The sequence below is a fragment of the Phascolarctos cinereus genome, unplaced genomic scaffold, assembly GCF_003287225.1.
Source record: "Phascolarctos cinereus isolate Bilbo 61053 unplaced genomic scaffold, phaCin_HiC Scaffold_4;HRSCAF=312, whole genome shotgun sequence".
Lineage (NCBI taxonomy): Eukaryota > Metazoa > Chordata > Mammalia > Diprotodontia > Phascolarctidae > Phascolarctos > Phascolarctos cinereus.
Window position 1 is genome coordinate 22,669,982 of NW_027555847.1, and position 26,368 is coordinate 22,696,349.

Consider the following 26,368-nt stretch of genomic DNA (forward strand, 5'->3'; position numbering starts at 1 on the left):
CTAGTCCTGCTTCCAGCCCAGCCCTCACAGCCATCATCTTGGGGAGCTACCCCTGTGGAAAGGGGGCCAGTTACCCCCACCTTCTGCCAACCAGCTGCCACCCGGACCTGAATCCTAGCTGAAGCAGCAGGGGCACCAAGGAAGAGACAGGAAGCAGCATGGGTCAAGCAAGGCAAACTACCACCTCCATCATCTTGATCTCCATCTCCCTTCAGACCCCAATGGAGACAGCCCAGAACCCTGAACTAAGGAGCCTTGGGAGAAGCCAGGCCTCCAACCCAGTGTCCTCGGCCACCATCCTGAGAAGCCCCTTCTGGAGTGATGCATCTGAGTCACTGCTCCTTCAGGGGCTAGAGCCACAGCCACTGGAGACCCAGAAAGGAAAGTTCTTGTCACCAAAGACCTTGGCCCTATCCGAAGTTCAACATCAGAAACTGATGATTTTATCAGTAGAAATGACATTAAAGAAAAAGCATCTACTGTGCCACTGCCCCCTAAGAACCACAGGACCTTTCCATGTGACCTTTCCACGTGACCTGTACCTCAATACTTCCTTAGGTGTTGTCTTCCCCATTAGAAGAGCAAGGACAGTTTGTGCTTCTCTCTTTATAGCCTTACTGGTTGGAACAGTGCTTTGAATACAGCAAGTGCTCACCAGATGCTTCATTCATTTTCTCTCCTGACTACTGATGGCCACTCCTGCAGCTGTCGATTTTACAATATCTGGAATAGGGTTTATAAGGTCCCTTTGATGGAAAAGGGAGTTTGGGGGAAGACCAGTCTCTATGGGGAAGGGTCAGGGCTTGTGTGATGCTGAATCCAAAGATTTGAACCCCACATTTTCTTCCCATGAATGTTTTCTTCCTTTTCTAAAGTTCCCTTCCTCCTTGTAGCATGGCTGTTGTAGACATCTGCATTTTTAGAATGTAGTTATCTCATTTATTTATGTTTTGTATTCAAGAACTGCTGACAGTCTAGATGTGTAATAAATATGAAAATCTGAAAAATACAGATGCCTAAGGAATAATAGGCAGATTTAGCTTAAACACTCTGAGGAAGATTACTGAAATTTGTATGAAAAATGAGATTTGCACCAAAGTGAAAAGACACACTTCTAAGCAGTGTATTTCTACTGGGATCCATTCCTCAACGTACTTCAGGGAAATGCTGGTGATTCACTTGAAACAGTCTGAACATGATTCGTCTTCAGTCCAGCCTGCCAAGAACTCAGATTAAACTATTGTAGCAGCTTTTCCCAAAAGGGTGAGAGCAGGTATGTGTCCACAGGTCTTGAGGCATACAAACAACACAGGGAATTCATTCAATGTTGTTGACTCTTCTATGAGCAGGCCTTAACATGAGATCAGTGTTTTTTAAAAAACCAAACTCAGTCTTCTCATCTCTAAATACACATGCAAGAAAAGGAGATCTATGCTTAAAGTGTGTGGCTTTTGTTCAGTAGCAAGGCAAAGTAACAGAGTTCCCAAAGTGTTCCATTACTTACATATACTTCTTTCCAAAATAAAATATTTTGCTATTATTTTCTAGTCTTAACATCCATCCATACTACAAAATCCTCTATACCTACTAGCAGAAATACAACTGTTTTGTTCTAAAAAATAATAATAATAATAATAATAATAATGACAGAACAAGATTTCAGGCAGGAAGACCCTAGGCCAAGCTTCGGAAGAGGAGGAATATTTTATGCCAGACTGTGTTCCAGGATTCTCAACCATTTTGCCTATTTTTTTTTCTTGGCCCAAGGAGAACAAAATAAGACAACTGATTACACCTTATCGCTACTATTAAAAAGAACAACTCAAGGTCTGTTTGGTTGATAATGGATTTATTTGACTAGATCATTTCCAAGGTCCCTCTAATTCTAAAATGCTTCAATTGTATGACCTTGAATTTTCTTCAGTAACATCTTTGATGATTAAAAATAAAGTTATCACCATCTGCTTGTCAGATGAGAGCAGTATGGAATGGCAAACAGCCAGCTGGCCTCAAAGTCAGGAATTCCTGGGTTCAAGTCCCACCCTGACACATTCTGGCTAGGTCTATCAGGATGAGTCACTGAAATTCCCTGTGCCCAGGTAATTCCATAAGATCAAAAGGGGCAGAGAACGTGCCAATGTAGAAGGAGTCCCTCATTAGTCCTATCACAGATCCGGTTAAAAGACAAATCAACAGAAAACCTTGGGCAGATAAAGTACTGTGATGACAGTTAAGGACTTTTGAAAAGAAATATGCGTTGCCACTTCCCTTCAGGCATCTGTGATTCCACCCCTGGGGGTCTTATGTTGACCAACACAGATCGAAAGTCCTACACGACCTAATAGATAGCTTGGGGGATGTCTGACAAGACTCTCCTTCACTCCGATAGGCCAAGAGGCTAACAAGCTCTGTGAACTTTACAAGGCGTTGGGCCAGTACGAGAATGTGAGCTATTACTATGGTTTCAATGCTTTAAGATTTATCTATTTGAAAATTTCTTAATGACAGAATAGCAGGCTTGGTTTTTTTCAAATATTATTAAATGAAATCTTGATTAAATAGTCCTGCCTATGAAGAAACCTCAATTAGATCTCACTGGTTTTTTTCTGTTTTCTAAAGGAGAAAAAGGCCAAATGATTAAGAAAGCAAGCTGAAATCTGAGACTTATTTTAAAACACTAATTCCCGTCAGGCCTTGGACTCAGTACATAAGGGCAGGACGTCACGGAAAGAATGCTCGACTTGGAGCCGGGTAAAGACCTGGGTTCAAATACTGCCTACAACACCTATTATGTGATCACATGCAGGCCATTTAAATCTCCTAAGTCTGTAAAACGGGGATGATGCCTGCGAAAACCGCTTCATAAAGTTGTGAGGCTGAGAAGACATGGTGTGTAGCAGGCGCTTCACTACCCTTGAGGGGCGATGCAAACGCCAATGAGATTGAGCACTTCATCACAATACATGTGCAGAGCGATGACCCAAAGAGGAACTGCAAGATCTCTAATCAAAGATCATTGTCTGTAGAGCCCACTTTCACTAAACCACTTTATAAAATCTTCAACAAGGATGAAACAAATAGGTTTACGTTAAATAGAACTAGCATTATGGTCTTAGAGACCTGAAACGTTCCAAGCTGATCAGAACTAGGGACTAGGTTGTTGAATGTATTCTTTAACATTCAGCTTAACAAAGCAGGAAATTATTGACCAAAATCAAAACCAATTATGTAGTAATAATATGTTATTCAAAAACTTTCACTAATCATACCAACACTTGATATGAATATAAAGATAATTTTTTCCCATCTCTCTACTTTTCCACTAAATGGGAAATATCACTGCTTCTGAAAGTCTTCGAGAACATAACCTTCAATTAAAAACATGTACTAGTAGGAAAAACTACCATTCAAGCAAGGAAAAGAGGATTACACGTGAATCTCAGGAGACTGAAAACAGTAAGAAACATTTTTTAAATGTCATCCATTAACTGTCATGATTCCTCATTTACATTATATATGTTCGCTTCTTAAAAGGAGACACGAGTCAAGCTGCAATGTCACCCGATCCTGACCATTCCAGCATTAGTTTCAGCCTCAGCACAGTCTCAGGAAGGGCTGCAGAGAGTTACAGCCTCTATGGGTCTCAAGTGAAACACCAGGAAACCTGCACTTTCCGCCCCATTTTTGCTAGGCACGTGATCCACTTCTCAGGGAGACATCTCTGTTTTGGCTCCAATTCTCCTAGTAATAGTCCTCAAGATTTTAAACATAGTGAGCTTTAAACAGAAAAATCACAAAGTCTGCCTTGTTAGAACAGGATTATTCTAATCTCAGTGACAATTATTTCTAAGCATAAAATAAATTATATGAAAATGTGGAATTTCAACTTGTTTTAAGTATGTGTGTATATTTCTATATGCTCAAGAAACAGGAAAAAAGAATATTTAATACAAGTCATTCTTGATTATCTGCAGTTTAATGGGTAGCTCAGTTTTTCTGAATATTTTTCCTAAAACTATATGCTCTTTACTGTCACACTCATAATTCTTTTTATTTCCTTAAACAGAAAGAATCCTTTATCCCTGGGGAAATACCAGAATATATTGGGCATCTGAGAAATACGATTAAATTAACTTAATTACTTCACGTTGACTTGATAAGTCACTGCTCGTTAATGCAAAAAATGCCACTTGCGATTAATGGCTGTTGGTCCGGCTCAATTGATCAAGTGTCTGCTACACATGAAACATTCAGGGAAATGAAGTCATTCTTACAGCAATTCAGTAGAGAAGTCTTGTCCCAGGGGCACGTAAATCTGAAGTACAAGAAACCGCTGGATCAGGCCAACTAGAGTAAAGAGGGGAAAAGAAATGGACAACGGCGTGAGGACCAGGACAGCCATATATACACACACTCTGCCACAATCGTCTGTCACAAACAGGCTAAATCTTCTACCATTTCAGCAGTACAGACCAAGTATGGTAATAGTACTGCTGCTGCTACTGCCTCACAACCGGAGCAAAACAAATGAGAATTTAAAAAAATAAATAAATAAAATCAAACTTCAACCAAAACCCTGCTTTCTTAAAGTCTCATATTTAGTCTTAGTGAAATTTTTATGAAAATAAAAAACCTAATTTTTTATTTACCATTTTTATTAGGTTATAAAAGAACGAGCACAACGCACTATATTCCCCATAGGGACATAAACCTGAACTACAGAATCCCATCAAAGTTACCAGAAAAACATGGGGAAATTATTTTCATTCTCTGACAGTTTTAACTTTATTAAACAACTTAATAAAAACAATCAATCACAAAAAGAATTACAATTAGGACAGCCGTGCAAGCCAAAGCTTGATGAGCCATATCTGGCTCATATGGTTAAGTTTCCAAAGTCAACTGAAATGGGGAATTACATTTTCATTTATAATGCCAACTTCTGCGAATATGCTCATGGCAAATGAATCACGATCTTACACGGCATCAGAGTTGTAAAATTTAAATATGACTCCTCCTCTCTAATTGCAGTTGGATCAAAGGCATCAGGAAAAGCAGCAGTGTCTTGTGATCTGGTGAAGCCAGCTACTACTTAGTGTACAAGCCCTCGTTTCTTCCGTTAGACCTCAGACCAGCCCACAAGCTAGACTGCCTTTTTTCTGGGCCAAGATCTGTTACAAGGTCAAGGAGGCTGCTCTAGGTGGGAGACAGATGAGTCTTGCTACCAGTTCTCTTTCAATGCAGAAAAACAGTACATTATTAGGCAGCAAGGTCAAAGTGCATTCAGAGAAACAAAGTCTTCAAGGGTCCCTCTTTACACTAATTTTGTTGCTGGTGATCACACTATCAGCACTGTACTTTCAAAAAATAAACAACTGCCAATTCTCCAATAGGTAAGTACAAACAGCTCTCAAGATCAGTACTTATTAATAATTTTTTAAAAGAATGCTCCAAATTAATAATAAGAGAAATGAAAATCAAAACAACTCTAGGGTTCATATGGCCCTCAGAAAATTGGCAAAGTTGACAAAAGATGGAAACAGTTAATGTGGAAGGGACTATGAAAAGACATGCATGATTATACACAGTGGGTTGAGTTACGAATTTGTGAAAGCATCCTGGAAAGTACTGTGGAATTATCTGAAGAGGGACAAAAAGTGCCTATCCATTGACCTAGAGATTGAGCCTCTTATACATAAATAACTGGAAAGAAACAGATGCCCATTGACTGGGGAGTGGCTAAACAAGATGGGGGGTACATGAATGCAATGGAATGTCATTATACTCTGAGAAATAAGCAGGACTGGAATAAATGCAAACAATTATGAAGGGAAAGAACTAAGAAACAGGATACACAATTACAATCATGTACATGAGAAGAACAGCAAAAGAAGAATCAGAACTGAAGACAGCAAGACAAAGCCAAGTGGCCTGCCAAAGGCACCGACCTCCAGTTCTCCTCCTGCAGGGGGGGAACAAGGCCGATACTGGCAGACTTTATCACTGTGTTGGCTAGTTTTACTTACCTTGGTTCCCTTCCCCCCTTTTTAAAATTCTTTGTTATAAGAATAATGGGAAGGAAAAATGGTAGGTGATATAAAAGCAAAAGATAGCAATTTAATCTATGTTTGCATTTATATACAATCTATATTCATAATTTATAAATATATAATGTATTACTATAATTAATTGATATTTTAATAGTTAATTATTAATAATATGACATAAATATAAAAAGGAGAGCTCTGTTCGTGCCATTTTTGACACTAGAATTTATCCTAGACTTGCAGTGCAAATGGAACCTGAGATTTAGTGACTATATTTTCAGACTTGAACCAAAGAAGCGAGGGCTCCTAACGACTGTGGCCAGAAATAATAATCAAGTAAGGTGAAAGCACTATATATATATATATATACATATATATATATGTGTGTGTGTGTGTGTGTGTGTGTGTGTGTGTGTGGTGTGTGTGTGTGTGTTCATGTACATATATATATACACACATACATATACACACATAATGATATATACATATATATTACATATATGTAAAATTTATATCAACTTATATTAAAAGTAAGAAATAAAGGTCTGTACATATTCACAGGACAATACCATATATGCATATTTTGAGATAGTTCTTGTAACCAAAAAACTCTATAGTTTTACAACATTCAGTCAGCTGACCAGCATTTATTAAGCCTGGCATTGTGCTAAATGCTGGGAATAAAAAGAAAGACAGCTACTCTCAAGAGGTTCACAGTCTCAGGGGAAGCAACACTATACCATTCACATGCAAACAGGAAACACAAAGGTTAAATTGGCCATCATCTCAGAGAGAAGGCACTAAGATTAAGGAGGACTAGGAAAGGGTTCTTGTGTAAGGTTAGGATTTTCGCTAACACTTGAAGGACACCAATGAAGCAAGGAGGGAGAGGTTCAAACTTGGGGGACAGACTGAGAAAATGCCCAGTCAGAAGATGGAGTGTCTTATTTGAGGAAGAGCAAGGAAATCAGTGTCACTCATAGCAGGGTTCTGGAAGGGTATAAAGTGTAAAAAGACTGGAAAGGTGGAAAGAGGCCAAGCTATGAAGGCCTTTGAACAACAAAAGAAGTATATTTGACCCTGGAGGTGGTAGGGAGTCACTGGAGTTTATTCAGCAGGAAAGTAACAAAGTCAGACCCACAAAAAATACAAATAGAGAAAGAATACACATTTTGGTGGAACTAATGGGATGAGTACAAAAGCATGTGCTATAAGGATAGCAGTATCAAGAATGCTAAAGCTCACAATGAGTTGAGGCTGGTAAGAAAGCTAAGAACCACAAAAAGAGCAGGTTTAATTTTTGTGTTCTATTAGGAACTAGAAGTAGACCCAAAATGCAATAGGACCATTGCTTGGGGAAGAAGTAATGACCATCATTGATAACGGCGAGAAGGCAGTTACTCAACTTTTTGTTTGGTTTTTTTTTCTGCCAAGAAAAACAACCTCTAAACTTACACGATCCCTTGTTGCTAATAAAGAGCTGATAACCACCTCTGATGACTTCAAGTCACTAGCAAAAGAACTACTCCTAGAGCAGAGGTGTCCAACAGTGGGCCTGCAACATTCCTAAGTGTGAACAAACCAGATTAACAAGTCATGGGAAATATTTAACGAAACACATAAAAATACAATGTAACATAGATAATGTATTTTATAAGTGGTTTTCTAAGTCAATGTATGCCTGCAACCACACTTACATACGGTGGGTCCCATTCCTAACTGAGTTAAACACCACTGTCCTGGAGCACTGAAAGAACCAGTTGGTGTGATTAGCGAGCCACTATCAGAAATAAATAAAATAATATGAAGAATGGAAGAGGTATTACAGGCTTGCAGAAGGGCAAATTTCCTAACTTTGAAAAAAAAAAAGATACAAAAATGGAATCTGAAAACTCTAAGTCAGTGAGCTTGAGTCCTCCAAAAGTTCTAGAAAGCATAACTTAAAAGATACAGAAAAATAAGTGTTAAATACAAAGCGCCAACACGACTTCATCAGGAACTGGTTATGCCAAACCACTGTTACTTCCTTTTTGGACAGGGTTATTAAACTGGGAAATCTTGGGAAGGATATAGACAAAATCTGGCTACATTTCAGTAAAGCATTTCCTAGTTTTTCATACTATTCTTATAGAAGATGGAAAGGTTTAATTAAATGGCTTCAGACTTGATTGAATGGCTTGACCCAAAGGGTAATCATCAATGGTTCAAAGTCAATTTGAAGGAGGTCACAAGGAGCATGCCCCAGGGGTCTCTCCTAGGCCTTGAGCAGTTTAACATGTCATCAATAACGACATCACTATCTGCTTTCTCACTGAACCCTAAGAACAGTGGGTCCTTCCCACCTCACTCGCAGTTTTGGGAGCAGAGGCTGTGCTACTTTTCTAATTCTATCCTCAGCACTTAGCGGAGTGCTTTGCACACAGTAAACATTTAATAAACGCTTCATTCATTCATTCCTTCACAAAAGCATAGATATCATTCTTTTCAAATGTCCAGAAAATTCAAAACTAGGAGCAAACAGTGAATTCCATCAAGGAATCCAGTGAGAATGCTGGGCCAAATATAAGAAAAACTCTAATAGGATCAATATAAATTCTTGAACATTAAGTTTTTTTTTTAAATTGATGTCAATGGAAATTCCAGGTCATCATCTAGTCAGTGGGGTGTGGGGTGTATGTAATACTTCCCTCAGGCTCAGTCCTCTTCTCTGTTGTCTTCTTGTACAGTGCAAGGGCCTACATCCTCAAAGCAATCCCAAAGTGTGGCTGTTGCTGGATTCCCAAAGGTATCTGACTCCTTCAAAACTAATTCCAAGACATGTCTTAAGTCTCTCTCTTAGCACGAAGCACTTCACTCTTTCCAAGGATTTGCTCCCACCTAGTTCATACTTTTCACTGATTGAATCTACCATTCAATTCTACATTATCCTTCTCTTGTCATGGCTCCCCTCTTCTTTCATCACTGACACCTTGCCAACCTAAACTACCCCCACCATCTGTCTCTTCCACTCCTACTCATGTGATTTTGAACAGAGCTGGAGAAAAATCACAAAACCATGCTGACTGGATGCACTACAAATTTATGTTATCTAATTTGAACTCAGACCTCACTGCAGCAAGTCAAGCCTTTTTAATTCTCTCTAATGGATTCTCTGTCTCACTCTTCATAGAAGCTATTTCCTTCTCTTATTTTAATCCAGCATTTCCTCAATACATGTGCAAAACATGCTCATTAAGATTTTATAAGGAGGGGGAAGTAGTTAAATAGGGAAGTAGTTGATGTCTTCTCAATTACCTTTTTTTGAATAATAGGTTTTTTTCCTATTATCCCCTCTTTCCTGAGATCTCTTGTAAAACAATCCCAATATTTTCAAGATCATATCTTTCCCAGAACCTCCACATGTATTTAGCCAAGCCCTGAAATTCTTACTGATTTCACCTTCTGGAATGTATTCCAACCTACTCTTATGGTGTATCCAGTACAAAGCTGTTAAGGATTCACATGTGGATGGTTCCACCATCACTAATGATAGGAACAGAACCTTATGACAACGCTGACAAATAAGTTCCATTTTTTTGTCAATCTGTCTTCCTATCAGAGAAGCTTCACCGATGAAATTCTTGGAATGATGCTCAGTTAGATCTCTAGTCAAATTTTCCGTGTCCTCGTTTTCATTTCCACTGCTTTTCCCTATTCTGTGAAGTGATATTGTTCATAGCCACCCTGTGAAATGTTTTACAAATGAGTTTATATTCAAAACCAGAATTGCCTTTGACATATGTCTTTCTCCTCGTAATACAAGGAAATCAAATGTTTGCTGATTAAAACAGTTTCAGGTACTTCTGGCCTCCTTGTGGTGGCGACTGCTTTATATCAGTTAAATTTTTTGCAGGAAATGGTGATAATCAAGGTTAATTTTTTGTCCTTTTTCAATTTCCCATTTTTTTACTGCAAGCAGCCATTTGAAAAGGTCAGGTTCAAGCTGCTTTGATAATTTTAAGCATTCATCTCACCTTTACCTTTTCTTCTTATTTGATACTGATTTTGCCCTTGGCTCTAAGAGCTCAATGGTCTGACTTTATATACTGACAGCTAATTCTGATATGAGTCAATCAGAAACCAGGTGTTTTCTATCAGGATACAGTCAATTTCATTTTTTTTGTTGGGATACTGAGTGCTCACCACATCCTGGGCCTTTGACTCTCTTACACAAGACGGTCTGACTTTTGAGTAAACTACATGCCCTTGATATCTTTCATTTCTCAACTGAAGTCACTGAGTATCAAGGTATGTGTTAATTTGGTCATCTTGTTAATAGTGTATCTTGTAAGCTCCTTATAAACTCATTTATTTTCTGTAACAGATATTGATGAATTAAGTAGCTTCATCATAGTCTTTTTGCTTGTACATATCACAAGAACATGTTATTTCATTTCTCTTGCCCTTAAGTGTATGATGAAATTAATTATATCATTAAAAAAATAAATTTTGATTAATGTATTTCTCCACTTTTGCTTCCTTTCCCCCTCCCAGAGAGCCATCTCATATACCAAATATTTTTAAAAACATAAGAATGGGAAAAAAAATCAGCAAAATTGATCAATACATCACAAAAGTCTAAAAATATATGCAATGGACCATACTTGTGGTCCTCCCACATCTACAAAGGAATGGGGGTGAAAGGTCTTCTCATATCTCTTCTGTGGAGCCATTTTTGTTCTAATTCTGCAGCTTTCACTTGGGATGTTTTTGGAGATCATTCTTTCCATTACATCGTGGTTATCCTTTTGTAAATGGGGGAAGGAGAGGTCTGCTTACTTCATTCTTCATCAGTTCCTACAGGTATTTCTGTGCTTTTTGGTATCTATCACCTCTGTCATGTCTCACACTGCACCAACATTACATACATTCACGTACCGTTTTTGCTATCACAAAAAGCACTGCTATAAATATTTTGGTGCATATGGTATTATTCTTCTTGTCAATGACTTCCTTGGGGTATAAGCCTAAGTGTGAAATCTCTGGGTCAAAGGGCATGGACATTTTAGTCATTTTATTTGCATAATTTCAGAACAGTCATGCTGATTCACATCTCTACCAACAATCTACTAGCGTTCCTGTCTTTCCACATCCCCCCCCAACACTGACTCTTCCCTCTTTTGTCATCTTTGCCAATTTTTTTGACGTACATATCTCTTATTATTAGTGATCTGGAGCATTCTTTCATATGGTGTTAAAAGTCCAAGATTCTTTTCCTTTTTTCCTTTTTTTAAATTTTTTTAGGCAATTGGGGTTAAGTGATTTGCCCAGGGTCACACAGCTAGTATGTGTCAAGTGTCTGGTCTCAGGCTGGATTTGAACTCAGGTCCTCCTGACTTCAGAGCGGTGCTCTATCCACTGCGCCACCTAGCTGCCCCCAAGATTCTTTTCTTGAAAACTGTTTGTTCATAACCCTTGACTGCTTTTCTATTGGGTAGTCACATCCATTTAGATGCAATTTCCTGTCATCTTCTAGTTTATTTTGAGAATATTGACACTGAGGTGGTTCAGTCCTTCTATTTTTGTCAATTCATTGGTCAGTGAATAAGAAATCTTGAAGTTAGAGTACCTACACTTAAGTCAATGTTTATTTATAGATGATCTAAAAATGGTTATTTTAAGCACCCTCTCCTCTCCTTTCCATCACTATGCCATTGTTGCAGAAATGGAAAGAGGGCCACATAGGGCAGAGAGCCATTTTGTATTTTTTTTCCCATGGACTGCCACATACAAATGGTGATAAATGTTTCTGGGCTTAGCTAGATTGGTCTTCAAACAGCAGACTCAGTCTGTTCCTCAGGCTGTCCTTAACTTCTTTTCAGCATGTCGGAACCTGTCAGAGATGGTGCCCCAGTGATATCACCTTTGAAATTGAAAATCTAGGGTTGATTGATAAATGGTCAAAGGATATGAAGAGGCAGTTCTCAGAGGAAGAAATTAAAGCTATCTATAGTCATTTGAAAAAATGCTCTAAATCACTACTGATTAGAGAAATGCAAATCAAAACAACTCTGAGGGTACCACATCACACCTATCAGATTGGCCAACATGACAAAACAAGTAAATGATAAATGTTGGAGACGTTGGAAAATTGGAACAGTAGTGCACTGTTGGTGGAGTTGTGAAATGATCCAACCATTTTGGAGAGCAATTTGGAACTACGCCCAAAGGGCTATAAAAACGTGCATACCCTTTGACCCAGCAATAGCATTTCTAGGGCTATATCCCGAAGAGATCATAAAAATGGGAAAAGGACCCACATACAAAAAATATTTATAGCGGCTCTTTAGTGGTGGCAAAGAATTCAAAACTGAGGGGATGGGGGCAGCTAGGTGGCGCAGAGTATCAGCCCTGAAGTCAGCAGGACCTGAGTTCAAATCCGGCCTCAGACCAACCACTTGACACTTACTATCTGTGTGACCCTGGGCAAGTCACTTAACCCCAACTGCCTTAAAAAAAAGAAAAAAACGAAAGAAAATTGAGAGGATGCCCATCAACTGGAGAATGGCTGAACAAGTTGTGGTATATGAATGTAATGGAATACTACTGCGCTATAAGAAATGATGAGCAGGCAGACTTCAGGAAAACCTGGAAAGACTTGTATGGACTGATGCTCAGTGAAATGAGCAGAACCAGGAGAACATTGTACACTGTAACAGCCATGTTGTGTGATGACTAACTGATAGACTTAGCCCTTCTCAGCAATGCAAGGATCTAGACATCTCCAAAAATCTCATGATGGAAAATGCTATTCACATCCAAAGAAAGAACTATGGAGTTTGGATGCAGATGGAAGCATGCTATTTACTATTTTTTTCCTTCTATCTTGTTTTGTTTCCTCTTTCTTATGGTGCCTCCTACTGGTTCTAAGTCTTCCTTACAACATGACTAATGTGAAAATATGTTTAATAAGAACGTATATGTACAGCCTATACCAGATTGCAAGCCATCTTAGGGAGAGAGAGGGAGAAAAATTTTAAACTCAAAAGCTGATGGAAGTGATTGTTGATAAGTCAAAATAAATTAATAATTTTTTTAAAAAAATCTAGGGTTGGGGGCAGCTAGGTGGAGCAGTGGATAGAGCATCGGCCCTGGATTCAGGAGGACCTGAGTTCAAATCCAGCCTCAGACACATAATACTTACTAGCTGTGTGACCCTGGACAAGTCACTTAACCCCACTGACTAGCCAAATTTTAAAAAAAAGGAGGCTTAAAAAAAATCTAGGGTTGGTTTCATACTACAATGAGAGATAGGAGTAGGACTTTGTAAAGGTCAAAATTAAATATGCATTTAAATTTTCTTTTTAGGTTATTATGATTGATGGATTCCTATAAAGTATCACTTCCCCCAAAAAATGTGGCCATGCAACAATTTGGAGCTTGATATATACAAGGTAGCCCAAAGGTCTTACAGCAGTTTTCAGCTGCTGAGCTACCCTGTATTGACAGAATCCACAAATGTTAGTCTGGGGTGGGTGCAGAAGAGGCTTTAGGCAATGGAATACTCCTTACACAAAGAGTAGTCAGAAGTATTTGAAAATAAAATAGAATTAAGCCTACAGCTACTGTATTTTAGACCTCAACTCTTATGACCTAGACTATTTTAAGGAATACCTAACTCATCCTCCTGACTCGAATCTATCATCCATTCCTAACCCATTTCTACCATTCCTAACATCATCTCCTTTGTCTACTCCAGAACCTTCAGTGACTCCTCATAATAAAGTATCGACTCCTGATTGTGGCACACCAACCTAAATATTTGGCTTTACTGACTACGATTCTCCTTCACGTGTTCAAGATTTCAGCCAAACTGTACTCCTGGTACTACTACTCCCCGGTCCTTTATCATTTCCATGCCTTGGCTCATTTTGCCTAAAACAGATCTTCTGTCATCTCCTCCCTATTCCAGTTCCCTTCTTCCAAAGGCTAAATCAGCCTTCCCTGACACTTCATCCCTACTGTCAAGTGAATATTAGGACTTCCACCGCAAATTTCACAGACTTATCACAATTGCCTCCATATCCTATCTACTTGTGTGTCTGTCCTTTCCCCTAATAGACTTTAAGCTCACTGTCTTTGTATCTCTAGCAGCTAGCACCATGCTTGCCACCTAAGTAGGTGCTTAATAAATCCATTTTAATTGACTGACAGAATACTACCTAACAAATTCTTGTGGAACTGAACTAAAGCCTATTTTCATATTAAAATATTGCCAAATGTAATACATATTTTTGAGATATATATACATATATATATATATGTAATTTCATCCTATGCACTCAAGTCTACTCTGATGCCTCATGGTGTTGTGAAAGCTAGGTGGCACAGCAGGTAGAGCACCAGGGCTGAAGTCAGAAAGACTTGAGTTCAAACCCTGCCTCAGACACTTACTAGCTATGTGATCCTGGGCAAGTCACTTAGTCCCATTTGCCTCAGTTTCCTCATCTTTAAAATGGGTATAATCATACCACTTACCTCCCTTTGTGAGGATCAAAGCAGATAATATTTGCAAAGTGCTTAGCACAGCACCTGGCACATAGTAAATGCAAAAGAAATGCCAATTGTTGTTATTATTATTATGGAAGTGAACCTGGCTACTTCAAGCCTACAGCAACAAAGCATAACATCTGGTAAGATTCTACCAAGCTGGAAATGTCCAGTAACAGACAGATGGTCATCCAAGGAGTAGCTGAAGATCATCACAAGAGGCTGGCCATTAGGTGATAATTTTTTTTGTCCATAGCAACTCATAAAATTATCTCTAAAGGGAGAGAGGGTTGTGATCTGCATTGCAGGAAGTAAAAGTCATACACAAAAAAATCACAGAAACTTTGAAGAAAAACTGACATAAATAATTTAATATATAATGGTGGTGGGAGGAGGAAGACCTGCGTGGAGTTGGAATTTCAGTAATCCCTGACATAATACTGTGAAGAATATCAACATTCAGTCAAACAATCCAGGAAAGTCTGCCATCTATACTGTTACAATGTAAGTTCCTTGAGGGCAGGTAGTATTTCATTTTTGTCTTTGTATACCTCATGCCTAGCACAATTTATTCTCTTTAAAAGTTAATGCAAAGTAATCCCAAATTTAGCATTTCGCACATTTTTTTTCCATACAAGGAAATTTCCATTTAATTTTTAGCTCTTGCTTGAGAAACATTTCCAAGTCTAGCCTAATTACAAAGTGCTCACTAGTCATGGCAAACTTTCTGAAAAATGATTCTCCTTGAAATCAACTATATGAATTCAATTCCATATTAATATGTTTGTCTCTCAGTGGACAAAGCAGAACAATAACCAAGAAATGGAATGCAATATTGAGCTTACTGGTGCAATACTTACGAATTTGTTTATTCTCCTTCGGTAACTGAATTTTGTTGGTCTGGCTACTGCCTTCAAGGACAAAGACAAAACTTTTAACTTCTTTATCAAACTCCTAGAGAATGTAAAAGACAAAGTAACCAAACAGGATATTTCCATTTGAATTTCACTATAAAACCAAAAATGCAAATCCACAGACAAAATTCCTCAATAAAATGAGCTGAAATTAGAAGGGTGTGGTTCTGTTTCCACAGGAGGCCAAGTTCTTTAAAAAGTACAAAAATTAAACTAGGTCTTCCTGCATTATGCATGACTGGATGATCTCTCTTTTGATGTCAGAATCTTTTTTTTTCCCATGCTACCACAACATTTCCATTGCTGGAAACCATCTAATTCCCAACCTGAAGCTCTTAAAATTTAATTCATCCTAATTGTCCTTTACTCTAGGTTATCTACACTTAGTAGAACAGGAATAAGGAAGCCCAAGGAGGTTTCACTTCAAACTGTAACTGATTTGGATGACTCTAGGTTCTCAGACGATACAGGGTAGGCAATGGGTTGTGTGCTTATCATACAAAGACTAAATAAGTTCAGCATGGAATAGCTCACTGCTAGAGGGTTGAACTGGTTATTGAACTTTTGACTTTACCAACTCACAAAGACTAGGGCAGATATTAGTTGCAATCTGCACTGTGGAAGGTGTAACTATACTAATCCTTGAGGTAATGAAAGAAAATTGCAATGTTACTCTTTGCTACTAGTTGTGTGACCAACTAACATGATATATTTAGGACTGAAAAGTCCTAAAGTTTATTTGATCTATCAAATTTCCTTATGATGAAGAATACAAATATCTTAAAAGGTGATTTAGGATACCACTGACTAACAAAATCATAATAAACAAAATTTATCTGGGTCTATTACAATAAAAGTATACAAGGTACAATAAGTATGATGAATCTAATTTCAAATGCGCAAAGTCTGAAAAGTTAAGTTAAATTTAAATAATCATCGATTATGAAATTAGAATACAAGTAATAAGTTATCTTATAATCAGGTCACATATAGCTTTTATCTTTCACTCTTAACATTCATATATGATTTTAAATGGGCTGAAATTATAGGTTGAAATTACATTTAAATTATAATACATACTTTCCAAATTACAGATGGACTGCCAAAGATCTTCCATTTTGCTCCAGGATTTTTGCCCTGGGCACTGAAGATTTCAACAAATGGCCCCCCCTACAAAATAAAGGTAAATAAACAATCAATGACAAATTAATTAACAAGTATTGATTAAGCATATATGATGTGCCATGAACCTGACCAAGCATGGGAGATATAAAAACAAAATTCCCCATCCTAGAGCAGATTACACTCTAGCCTGAGAATGTGAAGGAGAGTGAGAACCCAGAGGATCGGTGTCATTCTTGACCAGGGTGAGGAACCTGAGGGCCTCACCTGGCCTTCTAGGTCCCTGAGCCTTTTGAATGAGTTTTACAGAACAAATCCTTCTATTCAGAGGATGTGTTCTGTGAAGTTTGGTTTCAGTCAAAGGGCCACACTTGAGGACCTAGAGGGCTACTTGTGGACTCAGTGGTACCCTTGATAGAAACAGCAAAGTTTGGAAGAGGTACAGATTAGAGGAGAATGATAAGTTCAGTGTTGAAAATGTTGAGCTTGAGATGCCTATGGGACAACCAGATCTCAAAAGAAGACAATGAATACAAGACTGGAAAAGATGAAGGATAAAGCAAAGATTTGTACTGTTATTTCTATTATTTTATGTTGTTCTAGAGGTGCAAGCTATTGTAATAAGAGAAAATAAAGAAACTGAGGGAATAAATATAAAGAGGAAACAAAATTATTGTTTTGCAGATGATATATTGGTTAAGACAAAAAAAAAGTCTTACAGCAAATTTCTCTGATAAACATCTAATAGCCAAGAAAAATGGGGAACTGACATAAATACTTAAATACAAAATCCAGTCCCCAACAGAAAACTGCTCAAAGGATATGAACAAGCAGATTTCAAAAGAAGAAATGTAAGCTATCAATAGTCATATGAAAAATGGTTCAAGTGACTAATAAATAAGAGGAATGCAAAGAAAAGCAACTCTGAGATTCACCTTATACCTATTAGATTGTCAATGATGATTTAATAAAAAAGGTAAATGGCAAATGCAGAAGTGAAATGGGATGAGAAGCACATTAATCTACTGCTGGGGAAGCTGTGAACTTGATCCAACCTTCCTAGAAAGCAAGTTAGAACTACACCCAAAGTCAACTGTGCCTACTCTTTGACCCAGGCAGACACTGACACATCAAAAAGGGAAAGAAGGTGGAGAGAAAAAACTCATGTTTTCAAAAATATTTGTTGCAACTCTTTTTATTACAGGAAAGAACCAGAAACAAAGTGGATGCCAACCAAACCAGGGAACAGGTGAACAAATTATGGTATAATGAAATGTTACTGTCATAGAAGAAAAAATCAATCAACATTTATTAATCCTCTATCGTATGCTAGGCACTGTGCTAAGTGCTGCGGATACAAAAAGAAGCAAAAGAAAGTTCCTGCCTTCAAGGAGCTTACAATCAATGACGAATGAACAGATTCGAGAGTACTGGGAAGATTTGCAGGTACTGACGGAAATCAAAGTGAGAACAGGAGAAAATTTACACAATGGCTATGGTGATGAAAAGAACAACTCTGAAATATGTAAGAATTTTGATCAATGAAATGACCAAGCATGACTTCAGAAGATAAATGAAGCTCACATCTCAACTCTTGGCAGAGAAGTGGTGGACAAGAGATGCAGAATGAGACATATGTTTTCAGACATGATCAATATGTGAATGTGTTTTACTGTATGTACCTGTTACAGGGTCAGGCTTACTCTTTAAAAAGATATGTAACTGTCAGGAAATCCAGGAACCAGCAGAGGATGACGCTTGGTGGAGAATGTTTATATGTACATCAAATACAGGTTAAAAAGAAGCAATTTTGGTCGAGAGAATATACTACAGACCACTTGGACAGAAAAAGAGAATGTACGAGTTCAGGAAACATCAGGAGCCTGGCACAGAGGGATAATACAGCGGTGACAGGAAACCAGTCAGATCCTGCTGACAACCTATTGGTCAAACACGAGCAGCTAATACTTTCTTATCTTGGTTACTGATCATTTCATCTATGATAAAGTAGAAAAATCAACAAGGGGGAAATCTATTCTATATTTGATTCTCATTAACAAGGAACAATTGGCTTCTGGATAGAAATGATGGCAACCTTGTGGGGAAGCAACTAGTCCCTCTCTTAAGAGATTGTGATAGTGGAGAGGAAAGCTAGGCACAAGGTCATGTACACTCTAGACAAATGTAGAAATGATATCAAAGGTTCAAGTGAAACATAAGTAGATTTTGGCAGACAAATTCTATAGGTGAAGTCAACCCAGAAGGAATGGCAAGACCTCAAGAGTGAAATCCTGAAGACAGTGAAACAATTCTAATGAGTTTGAAACAAGGAGAGAGTTTAAGGAGAGTGGTGAGGATGACTGGGAACTCATCAACTAATGAAGTTGTGTTTTTTTTTTTAAAGACACCTAAAGATGAAAAGAAGGGCAGGAGATGGATATGAAACATAACCTGCATGTCACGGTGCTGGATCAATAATGTCAAAAATTTAGGGTTATGAATACATGAAGGTAGCAAAGAAATGTAATAACAACAAAAAGATGAGGTTTCTTAGGCACATTGTAGAAAAGGTGAAAGAAAGGCTGGGATCCCATGAAAGAATGAAATATGTAAGTGCAGAGAGGGGAGAGCAGCTCTAAGCCTTATGCTGCTTCAGTCGATGGTGGGACCAGAAAGGACCGAACCCTGGTGCCCAAAGGAGAGCAGATAACCAGAGTAGGCAGGAAACAGAAGGGCACTTAGCTACCCTTGCTGATCTTAAGTCACCTCAAGGGCAGAAAAACTAACCTATGTGATTAGTCAACCAAAGTCAAGGAGGAAGGGCAGGACAAACATCTGAGAATGTGATATTTAGAGAACAGCTAGCGAATGTGTAGGAGAGAAAGCCATCATCACAAAGATACAGCCTAGTTCCTCCTAGAAGACTGGGCAGCTGGCAGTGGAGGGCTCTAAGCACCAAGCAGATTCTGGGGCGAGAAATGAGGCCCTAGAATTGACTGAGCTGGGGATGGGCATGGGGGAACATGGCTGGACCTGCACTTTGGTAGCTGAATGGAGGAGGCATTGGAGTGTGGAGGGACTTGAGGCAGGAAGATCCACCAGGAGGCTATTGCGATAGTCCAGGCATAATGTGATGAAGGTCTCCCTCGTAGTGGGGGCCATGTCAAAGGAGGGGGACATATAGGGGGGCAAAAGTGAAATCAACAGGCCTTGGCAACAGTGTGGATATAGAGGCGAGAGTAAGTGAGGAGCCCAGGACGACTACTAGGTTGTGTGTCTGAGGGACTGGGATAAAAGCATTGCCCTCCACATGCATAAGGAAGGTGGGGGATGGGGGAAAGGGTTTAGGGGGCAAAATAATGAGTTCCACTCTGGACATATTTAGTTTAAAATATCTACTGAACACCCAGTTCAAGACATAGAATCCTAGAGAACATCTCAAGTTCAGAAAGGCAGTTGGAGATGCAAGACTGCAAGGAGGCCAGCAAAGAGCGTTAAGGTAGGTAGCTCTGAAAATCATCAGCACAGAGGTAGTAATAAAATCCACGGGAGCTGACGAGATCACCAAGGAAGGAGTAAAGAGGAAGAGGACCTAGGACAGAACCCCGAGGTACGATTAGAGGGTGTGACCTGGATAAGAATCCAGCCAAGGAGACCAGGAGTGGTCAGAGAGGTCAGAAGAGAACTAGGGGAGGTCAAGAAGACAAAGGACTGAGAAAAGGACACTGGAATTGGCAATTAAGAGATCACTGGCAACTCTGGAGAGAGTGAAACAAAAGTGCAAGGAAGAGGTCAGAAGCCAGATTCTAAGGAGTTAAGAAGAGAGTGAGAGGGGAGAAAGTGGAGACCCAAGGGCAGAAGAGATATGGGATGACAGCAGGAATGGAAGGATCAAGTCAGGGTTTTTGAGGATGGGGGAGACATGGGCATTTTCATAGTTAGTAGGGAGTGAGCCAATAGACAGATAGTAGGAATGACAAAGGGGGCAATCTGTTGGAGGAGAAAGGATGGAATGGGATCATCTGTGCAAGTGGGACGAACGTTGGTGAGGAGTTAGGTCACCTCCCCATATGAGATAGGGATAAAGGAGGAGACAGCAGCAGACAACTAAGCAATAGGAGAAGAGGAAGAGAGGCCATCCTGACCTTAGAAATTCCTACTAAAGCATTTAAATGTATTTCTCATTCATTCCAATTAGTAAAACTTGCTGAGATCCAAGATCCAGCAGCTAGCTTAAGGGATTTATCATGTTCACATGCATTTGCTCAATGTCTCACAGTGGCATCAACTGACCCTAAGCCATCTACAGAGCCCTATATCAGGCAGGTGCTGCCAAGCTAGCAAAGCTCCAAGCGTAAGAGGGCTATTCTGAGAGGCTCATCCTCAAAGAGCCCACCACCAAATCAGAAGGATGTGATCAAGGCATTGCTAGTAGCTGAGTCCGTGCCTTCTACAAACCTGCTTCTTAATGGAGTAAATGCACATTTAGTCTATTTCTGGACCCCATTCTTAGACAAAGTTCTCTTCTTCAATTACATACAGAACAGTGCTTCTAGTCTTCCTCCAAAGCAATGACCAACCAACAAAGGATATGACTGTTTCTTTTTTCAATTCTATACAAAGATGTGTAAAAAAGCAGTCAGAGCTCAGTAAAATCTACATTCCCCTTAAGAAGCCTAAGGGGTAAAAGTAGGGGGGATGTTGATTGACTTATCTACGTTTTTAATTATAAATCACAGGAATTAAACATTGAATGATAATTACCTTTGAGAAAGAGAAGTGTCTATTATAAGAACTTAATGGCACATAATAAGTACTTAATAAAGGCTTGCTGACTAAATAAATCTTTTAAGCTCTATCTGTCCTTTCAGATAGAAGGTTTTTTTTCCCCCAAGGTGAAATTTTTCTGGTCATTTTAAGATAAAAGTTAGAAACAACTATGAGAGGAAATGGAATTGGGAAATTTAATTCTCCCTCTTTTGATGCTGTTATATGGAGTGGATAATACTGCATTTTCAATATTGGATTTGCGGTAGAATTACAAGTTTAAAGAACACACTAGGCTATACAAAACAAAAAATCCTCTAGTATTGCTTTTACAATCCACACACAAGAAAAGAATGAGCATATGGGCCCATTCTCAAGAGTATAATTGGAAGGCTTGCAAAGGTAGCCAGGTGGTGCTGGTGAAGAGGCAGATACACCAAAGAGATGGAGACAGGTGGGCGGCTCGTTCCGGGAAGTCTGAAGAGCAACCGGGATCAGGCGGGCAGCACAAAACCATACGCGGGGTAAGGCCAGGATCGCAGGACCCCGGGTTTGAGAGCTGGATGGGACACGGAGGTCACGGACTCACGCTCCGCTCCCCTAGGCCCCAGTGCCAGACTTCGCCAGCTCGGCCACCTGGGCGCCCTTTCCAGGTCTGTTTCTCCTCTGTAAAATCAAAGGGCTGGCCTCTTAAATGTGATGATAGAGCCCAGCCCTCTCCTTTTACAGAAGAGGACACGAGGCCAGACGGGCGGTGACTTATCCACGGTCCTACGGGCACCCAACACTAGCAGGTTTGGGGTTCCTGCTTGTGACTTCGGACCCAGTTCCCTGCCTAGATGGGGAAACTGAGGCACTGGCACCATGGGGGCGGCGCTGGGTTTGTTTTTATGGGGCAGGGAGCTGCTGTTGCCTTTCTCTGTACCCCCAGGCGCTCAGGAGGTAAAATCAGGGGTGTCGGGCTGGGCCTCGCTGGAGCTGGGTTCAAATGCCAGCCCCGCTATTTACTGAGACGTCTCCCGGGCCTCAGTTTCCCCTGGTGCTTTTCAGCTCTGGGCCCTTCGGTCCTGGGCTCCGGAAGCCTCCACACGCTCGCTTCACTTCCTTGAGCCCCAATTTCCCCACATGTAAGACGGTCCCTTCCTGCAGTCCCCGCTCTGCTGCCCCTCGCCTGGCCGGGCCTCAGTTTCCCCACGTGTACGGCGCAATCCCGGCTCTCCCCGTGACCTCGCTCGCCCGGGCCGGGCCTGTTTCCCCACGTGTACGAGCGGTGCCCCGGCGGGGGCGGCGCCGGGGGCTCCCGGTTACCTGGTACTCATTTTTGAACATCCCTGCAGGGAGGGCCGCGGGGCCGGGGCCTCAGAGCGCTACTCTCTGGCCTCCGCGCCGGTGCATGGCCGCGCCCCGGGCGCTCCGGGGTGAGACCGCGTCACCGGGGCGGCTGTTAACTCTCAGACAACAACGCGCCCCGGAAAACCAACAGCATACTCGCCAGCGCAGGGCCGGGCGGAGACGCGCCCCTCGGACCCCGCCTCCGAGCGACGCCGACGGCCGCCGCGACCCCGCCCGCCAACGCCCGGCCCAGAGCGCCGGGGGCGGGGCGAGCGCGGCGCCGCGCGATGACGTCGACTCGCAGGCCCGACCGCCGCGAGCGAGGCGGGAGCCGGGAGCGAGCGCGCCCCAACAGCCAGGGGGCGGGACGCTAGCAAAGGAGTGGGAGGGGCGCTGCGAGTTCTGTTGCCAGGGGGCGGGGCGATCGGGGCGCCGCGCGATGACGTCAGAGAGGGCGCGGAACAGTCAGGGCTCCGGAGGGGGCGGAGCATCAAGAGAGCTGATGTATGACGCACGACGTAAGAGGATGGGGAAGGGTCGGCGGGCGCTCTGGCAGCTCACGCCCGCCGCCATAGGGCCCCGGTTTTGTTAGGTGTGCCGGGGCGCGTTTGAGCGTAAGACCGCAACGCGGCCTCTGTCGGTATAGGCTGATTCTGGACTGCGCATGTGCGGTCGGAGTTCAGCCCCTGCTAGCTAGATGGCAAGAGTGAAATAAACCCTGCCCTCAAGAAGCTTGCACTCTGTATAAGAAAAGACAACAATTTTGAGACCAATGTAGATTAGATTAAATTCGGACCTGCAATTTACAGATGAGACGCCTGAGGCCCCCGGAAGTTAAATGACGTAAAGGAACGTAAATCCAGAGCTGGAAGGGGCCTCAGAGGTGGTCTAGTTCAGCTCTGTTATATTACAGATAAGGAAACTGAGACCCCCGCCCCCAACATTAAGTGACTCGCCCTTGGGCATATGTAATAGAAAGAAGTGCTGAAATTCAAACTCCGGTCCTCAGACTCAAATTCAGAACACAAAGCACTGTATGAAAAACGCAAAATAAATACCAAGAAAATGCAGAGTGAAAGACGTGGATACAGGTCATCTCTGGTCCGTTTGGTAGCAAGGACAACATCCAGCATGCCAGTCTACAGGTTCCATAGCATCTGGAGCAGAACAGGACTTGGGAGGGCGCCTTTGCCCAAGATCGCGCTGGACGCCAGAGGCGGTCGATGGATCGGGAAGCCAGGTTTCTGGACTAATCAAGGTAATTTTTAGGAGGAAGACTAATGCCGGCTGCGGGGACCAGAAAAAGCTTCAAGGAAAAAGTAAGGCGCTAAAGCATCTTGCAGGACACAAGGGACTGGAGAGTGAGAACTGAGGAGGGAGAGGATTTCAGGCACAGGGACAGTCATTACAAGGTTGTAGATTCAGGCAGAGTAAAGTAAAGGTAGGGACCCACCTTAGCTCTCCCAAATTCCTCTCCAAACAACTTTAAAACAAAATATATTCTGGAGAAGAGAACCCACGAAAGGATGGGGTAGGACAACTTTTTAGCCCAAGATGACTTAGGTTAGCAGGAAACGTCTGTTTGAATGGAGTGAGAGTGGAGCGTAGTCCAGCACCGGCCCCAGCAGACCTTGGCGGGTATGAGCATTGGCTGTGACTTCTGGAGCGCTCAGCCCACAGACTGCAAGGGGAAGGGGTAACTGGTCAGAAGGAGTTTGCAGCAGGCATTACGTGCAATGCCCATACTCAATTTTCAATTGCAGACCTAGGGAGAGCACTAGCACACTAAAGTATATGGCCTGCAGGGAAGGGGGGACTCTGGTCAAAGTTCCCGGGTAGAAAAGAGTTTTTGTGGTTCACAGACTAGAGCACAGACAAGGAGAGCAGTGAGAACACTTCTCCTTAGATCATGCCACCTTGGAAGAACTGAAAACATATGCCCTCAGAACTAGCTCTGAAAAGAGTAGCCCAAAAAACCTGACTGTTGGGACTATGACCCTGCATCCTGGGAGCAGAGCCCAATTATAACGTAAAGTAAAAGCAAACAACAACAAAAGAATGTGGCCTGTAGTGATAGGGAAGATCAAAACACAAATTCAGAAGGCAGTAAAGTCAAAACTGCTACATCCAAAGCCTCAAAGAAAACTATGAATTGGTCTTGGGCCCCAAAAGAAGAATTCCTGGAAGTGCTCAAAAAGGAATTTAAAACTCAAATGAGAGAGGTAGAAGAAAAATTGGGAAAAGAAAAGAGAGTGATGCAAGTCATGAAAAAAGAGTCAACAGTTTAGTAAAGGAAGTACAAAGAATACTGAAGAAAATAGCAGCTTGAAAAATAGAATATTCCAAATGGTAAAAGAAGCACAAAAATCCACTGAAAAGAAGAATTCCTTAAGAAGCAGAATTAACCAAGTAGAAAAACAAAGTATAAAAATTCACCGGAGAAGAACTCATTAAAAAGTCAAATTGGCCAAATGGAAAAAGAGGTACAAGAATTCCCTGAAGAAAAGAATGCCTTAAAAAGTAGAATGGGGTAAGTAGAAGCTAATGACTCCACGAGACATTAAGAAACAATAAAACAAAATCCAAAGAATGAAAAAATAAAATAAAATGTGAAATATCTCATTGGAAAAAATAAATGATGTGGAAAGTAGTAGATTGAGGGAGGGCATATTGGGGGAGGGTGGTCAAAAGCAAAACACTTTTGAGGAGGGGCAGGGTAAAAGGAGAGAGAAAAGGATAAATGAGGGGGATAGGATGCAGGAAAATACACAGTAATCGTAACTCTGAAAAAATTTATAGTAAGTTTCTCTGCTAAAGGTCTCATTTCTCAAATACATAGAAAACTGAGTCAAATTTATAAGAATACAAGCCATTCCCCAACTGAGAAATGGTCAACAAGTAGTTGAACAGGCACTTTTCAGAAGAAGAAATCAAAGCTAGCAATGGTCATATAAAGTTCTCTTACTCACAACTGATTAAAAAAATGCAAATTAAAACAACTCTGAGGTACCATCTCACACATATCAGGACTGGCCAATATGACAGAAAAGAAGAATGACAGATATTGAAGAGGATGTAGAAAAACTGCTGGTGAAGTTGTGAACTGATCTAACCATTCTGGAGAATAATTTGGAACTATGCCCAAATGGCTATAAAACTCTGAATGCCCTTTGATCTAGCAATAGCACTACTAGGTCTGCATCCCAAAGAGATCAAAGAAAAAGGAAAAGGAAATATATGTAGAAAAATGTTTATAGCAGCTCTTTTTTGTGGTGGCAAACAATTGGAAATTGAGGGAATGACCAGGATTTGGGGAATGGTTGTAAAAGTTATGGTATATGATCAAGATGGAATATTATTTCACCGTAAGAAAGGACAAGCTGGATGCTTTCAGAAAAGCCAGGAAAGATTTGCATGAACTGATGCAAAGTGAAGTGAGCAGAACAAGAAGAACAGTGTACACAGTAACAGCAATATTGTATAATGATCAACCACGAATGACTTAGGTATTCTCAGCAATACAATGATCCAAGACAATGCTGAAGGACTTATGATGAAAAATGCTATCCCCACCAGAGAAAGAACTGATGGAGTCTGAATGTAGATCAAAGCATACTTTTTTAAAACTTTCTTCATTTTTCATTTTTCTTTTTTTGG

At 40.7% G+C, this 26,368-nt stretch overlaps 1 protein-coding gene across 1 annotated transcript in view; it reads right to left on the reverse strand.

The window, feature by feature from the left end:
- Nucleotides 1-22,947, reverse strand: part of CFAP20DC (CFAP20 domain containing) — a 204,478-nt gene extending 181,531 nt beyond the window's left edge. The window contains 4 exon segments of the mRNA XM_078152116.1: nucleotides 4,275-4,347; nucleotides 15,437-15,530; nucleotides 16,571-16,660; nucleotides 22,688-22,947. Of these exon segments, the coding sequence (XP_078008242.1) occupies nucleotides 4,275-4,347; nucleotides 15,437-15,530; nucleotides 16,571-16,660; nucleotides 22,688-22,708 (278 nt within the window). The 5' untranslated portion in view covers nucleotides 22,709-22,947.
- Between the last annotated feature and the right edge of the window lie 3,421 nt (nucleotides 22,948-26,368).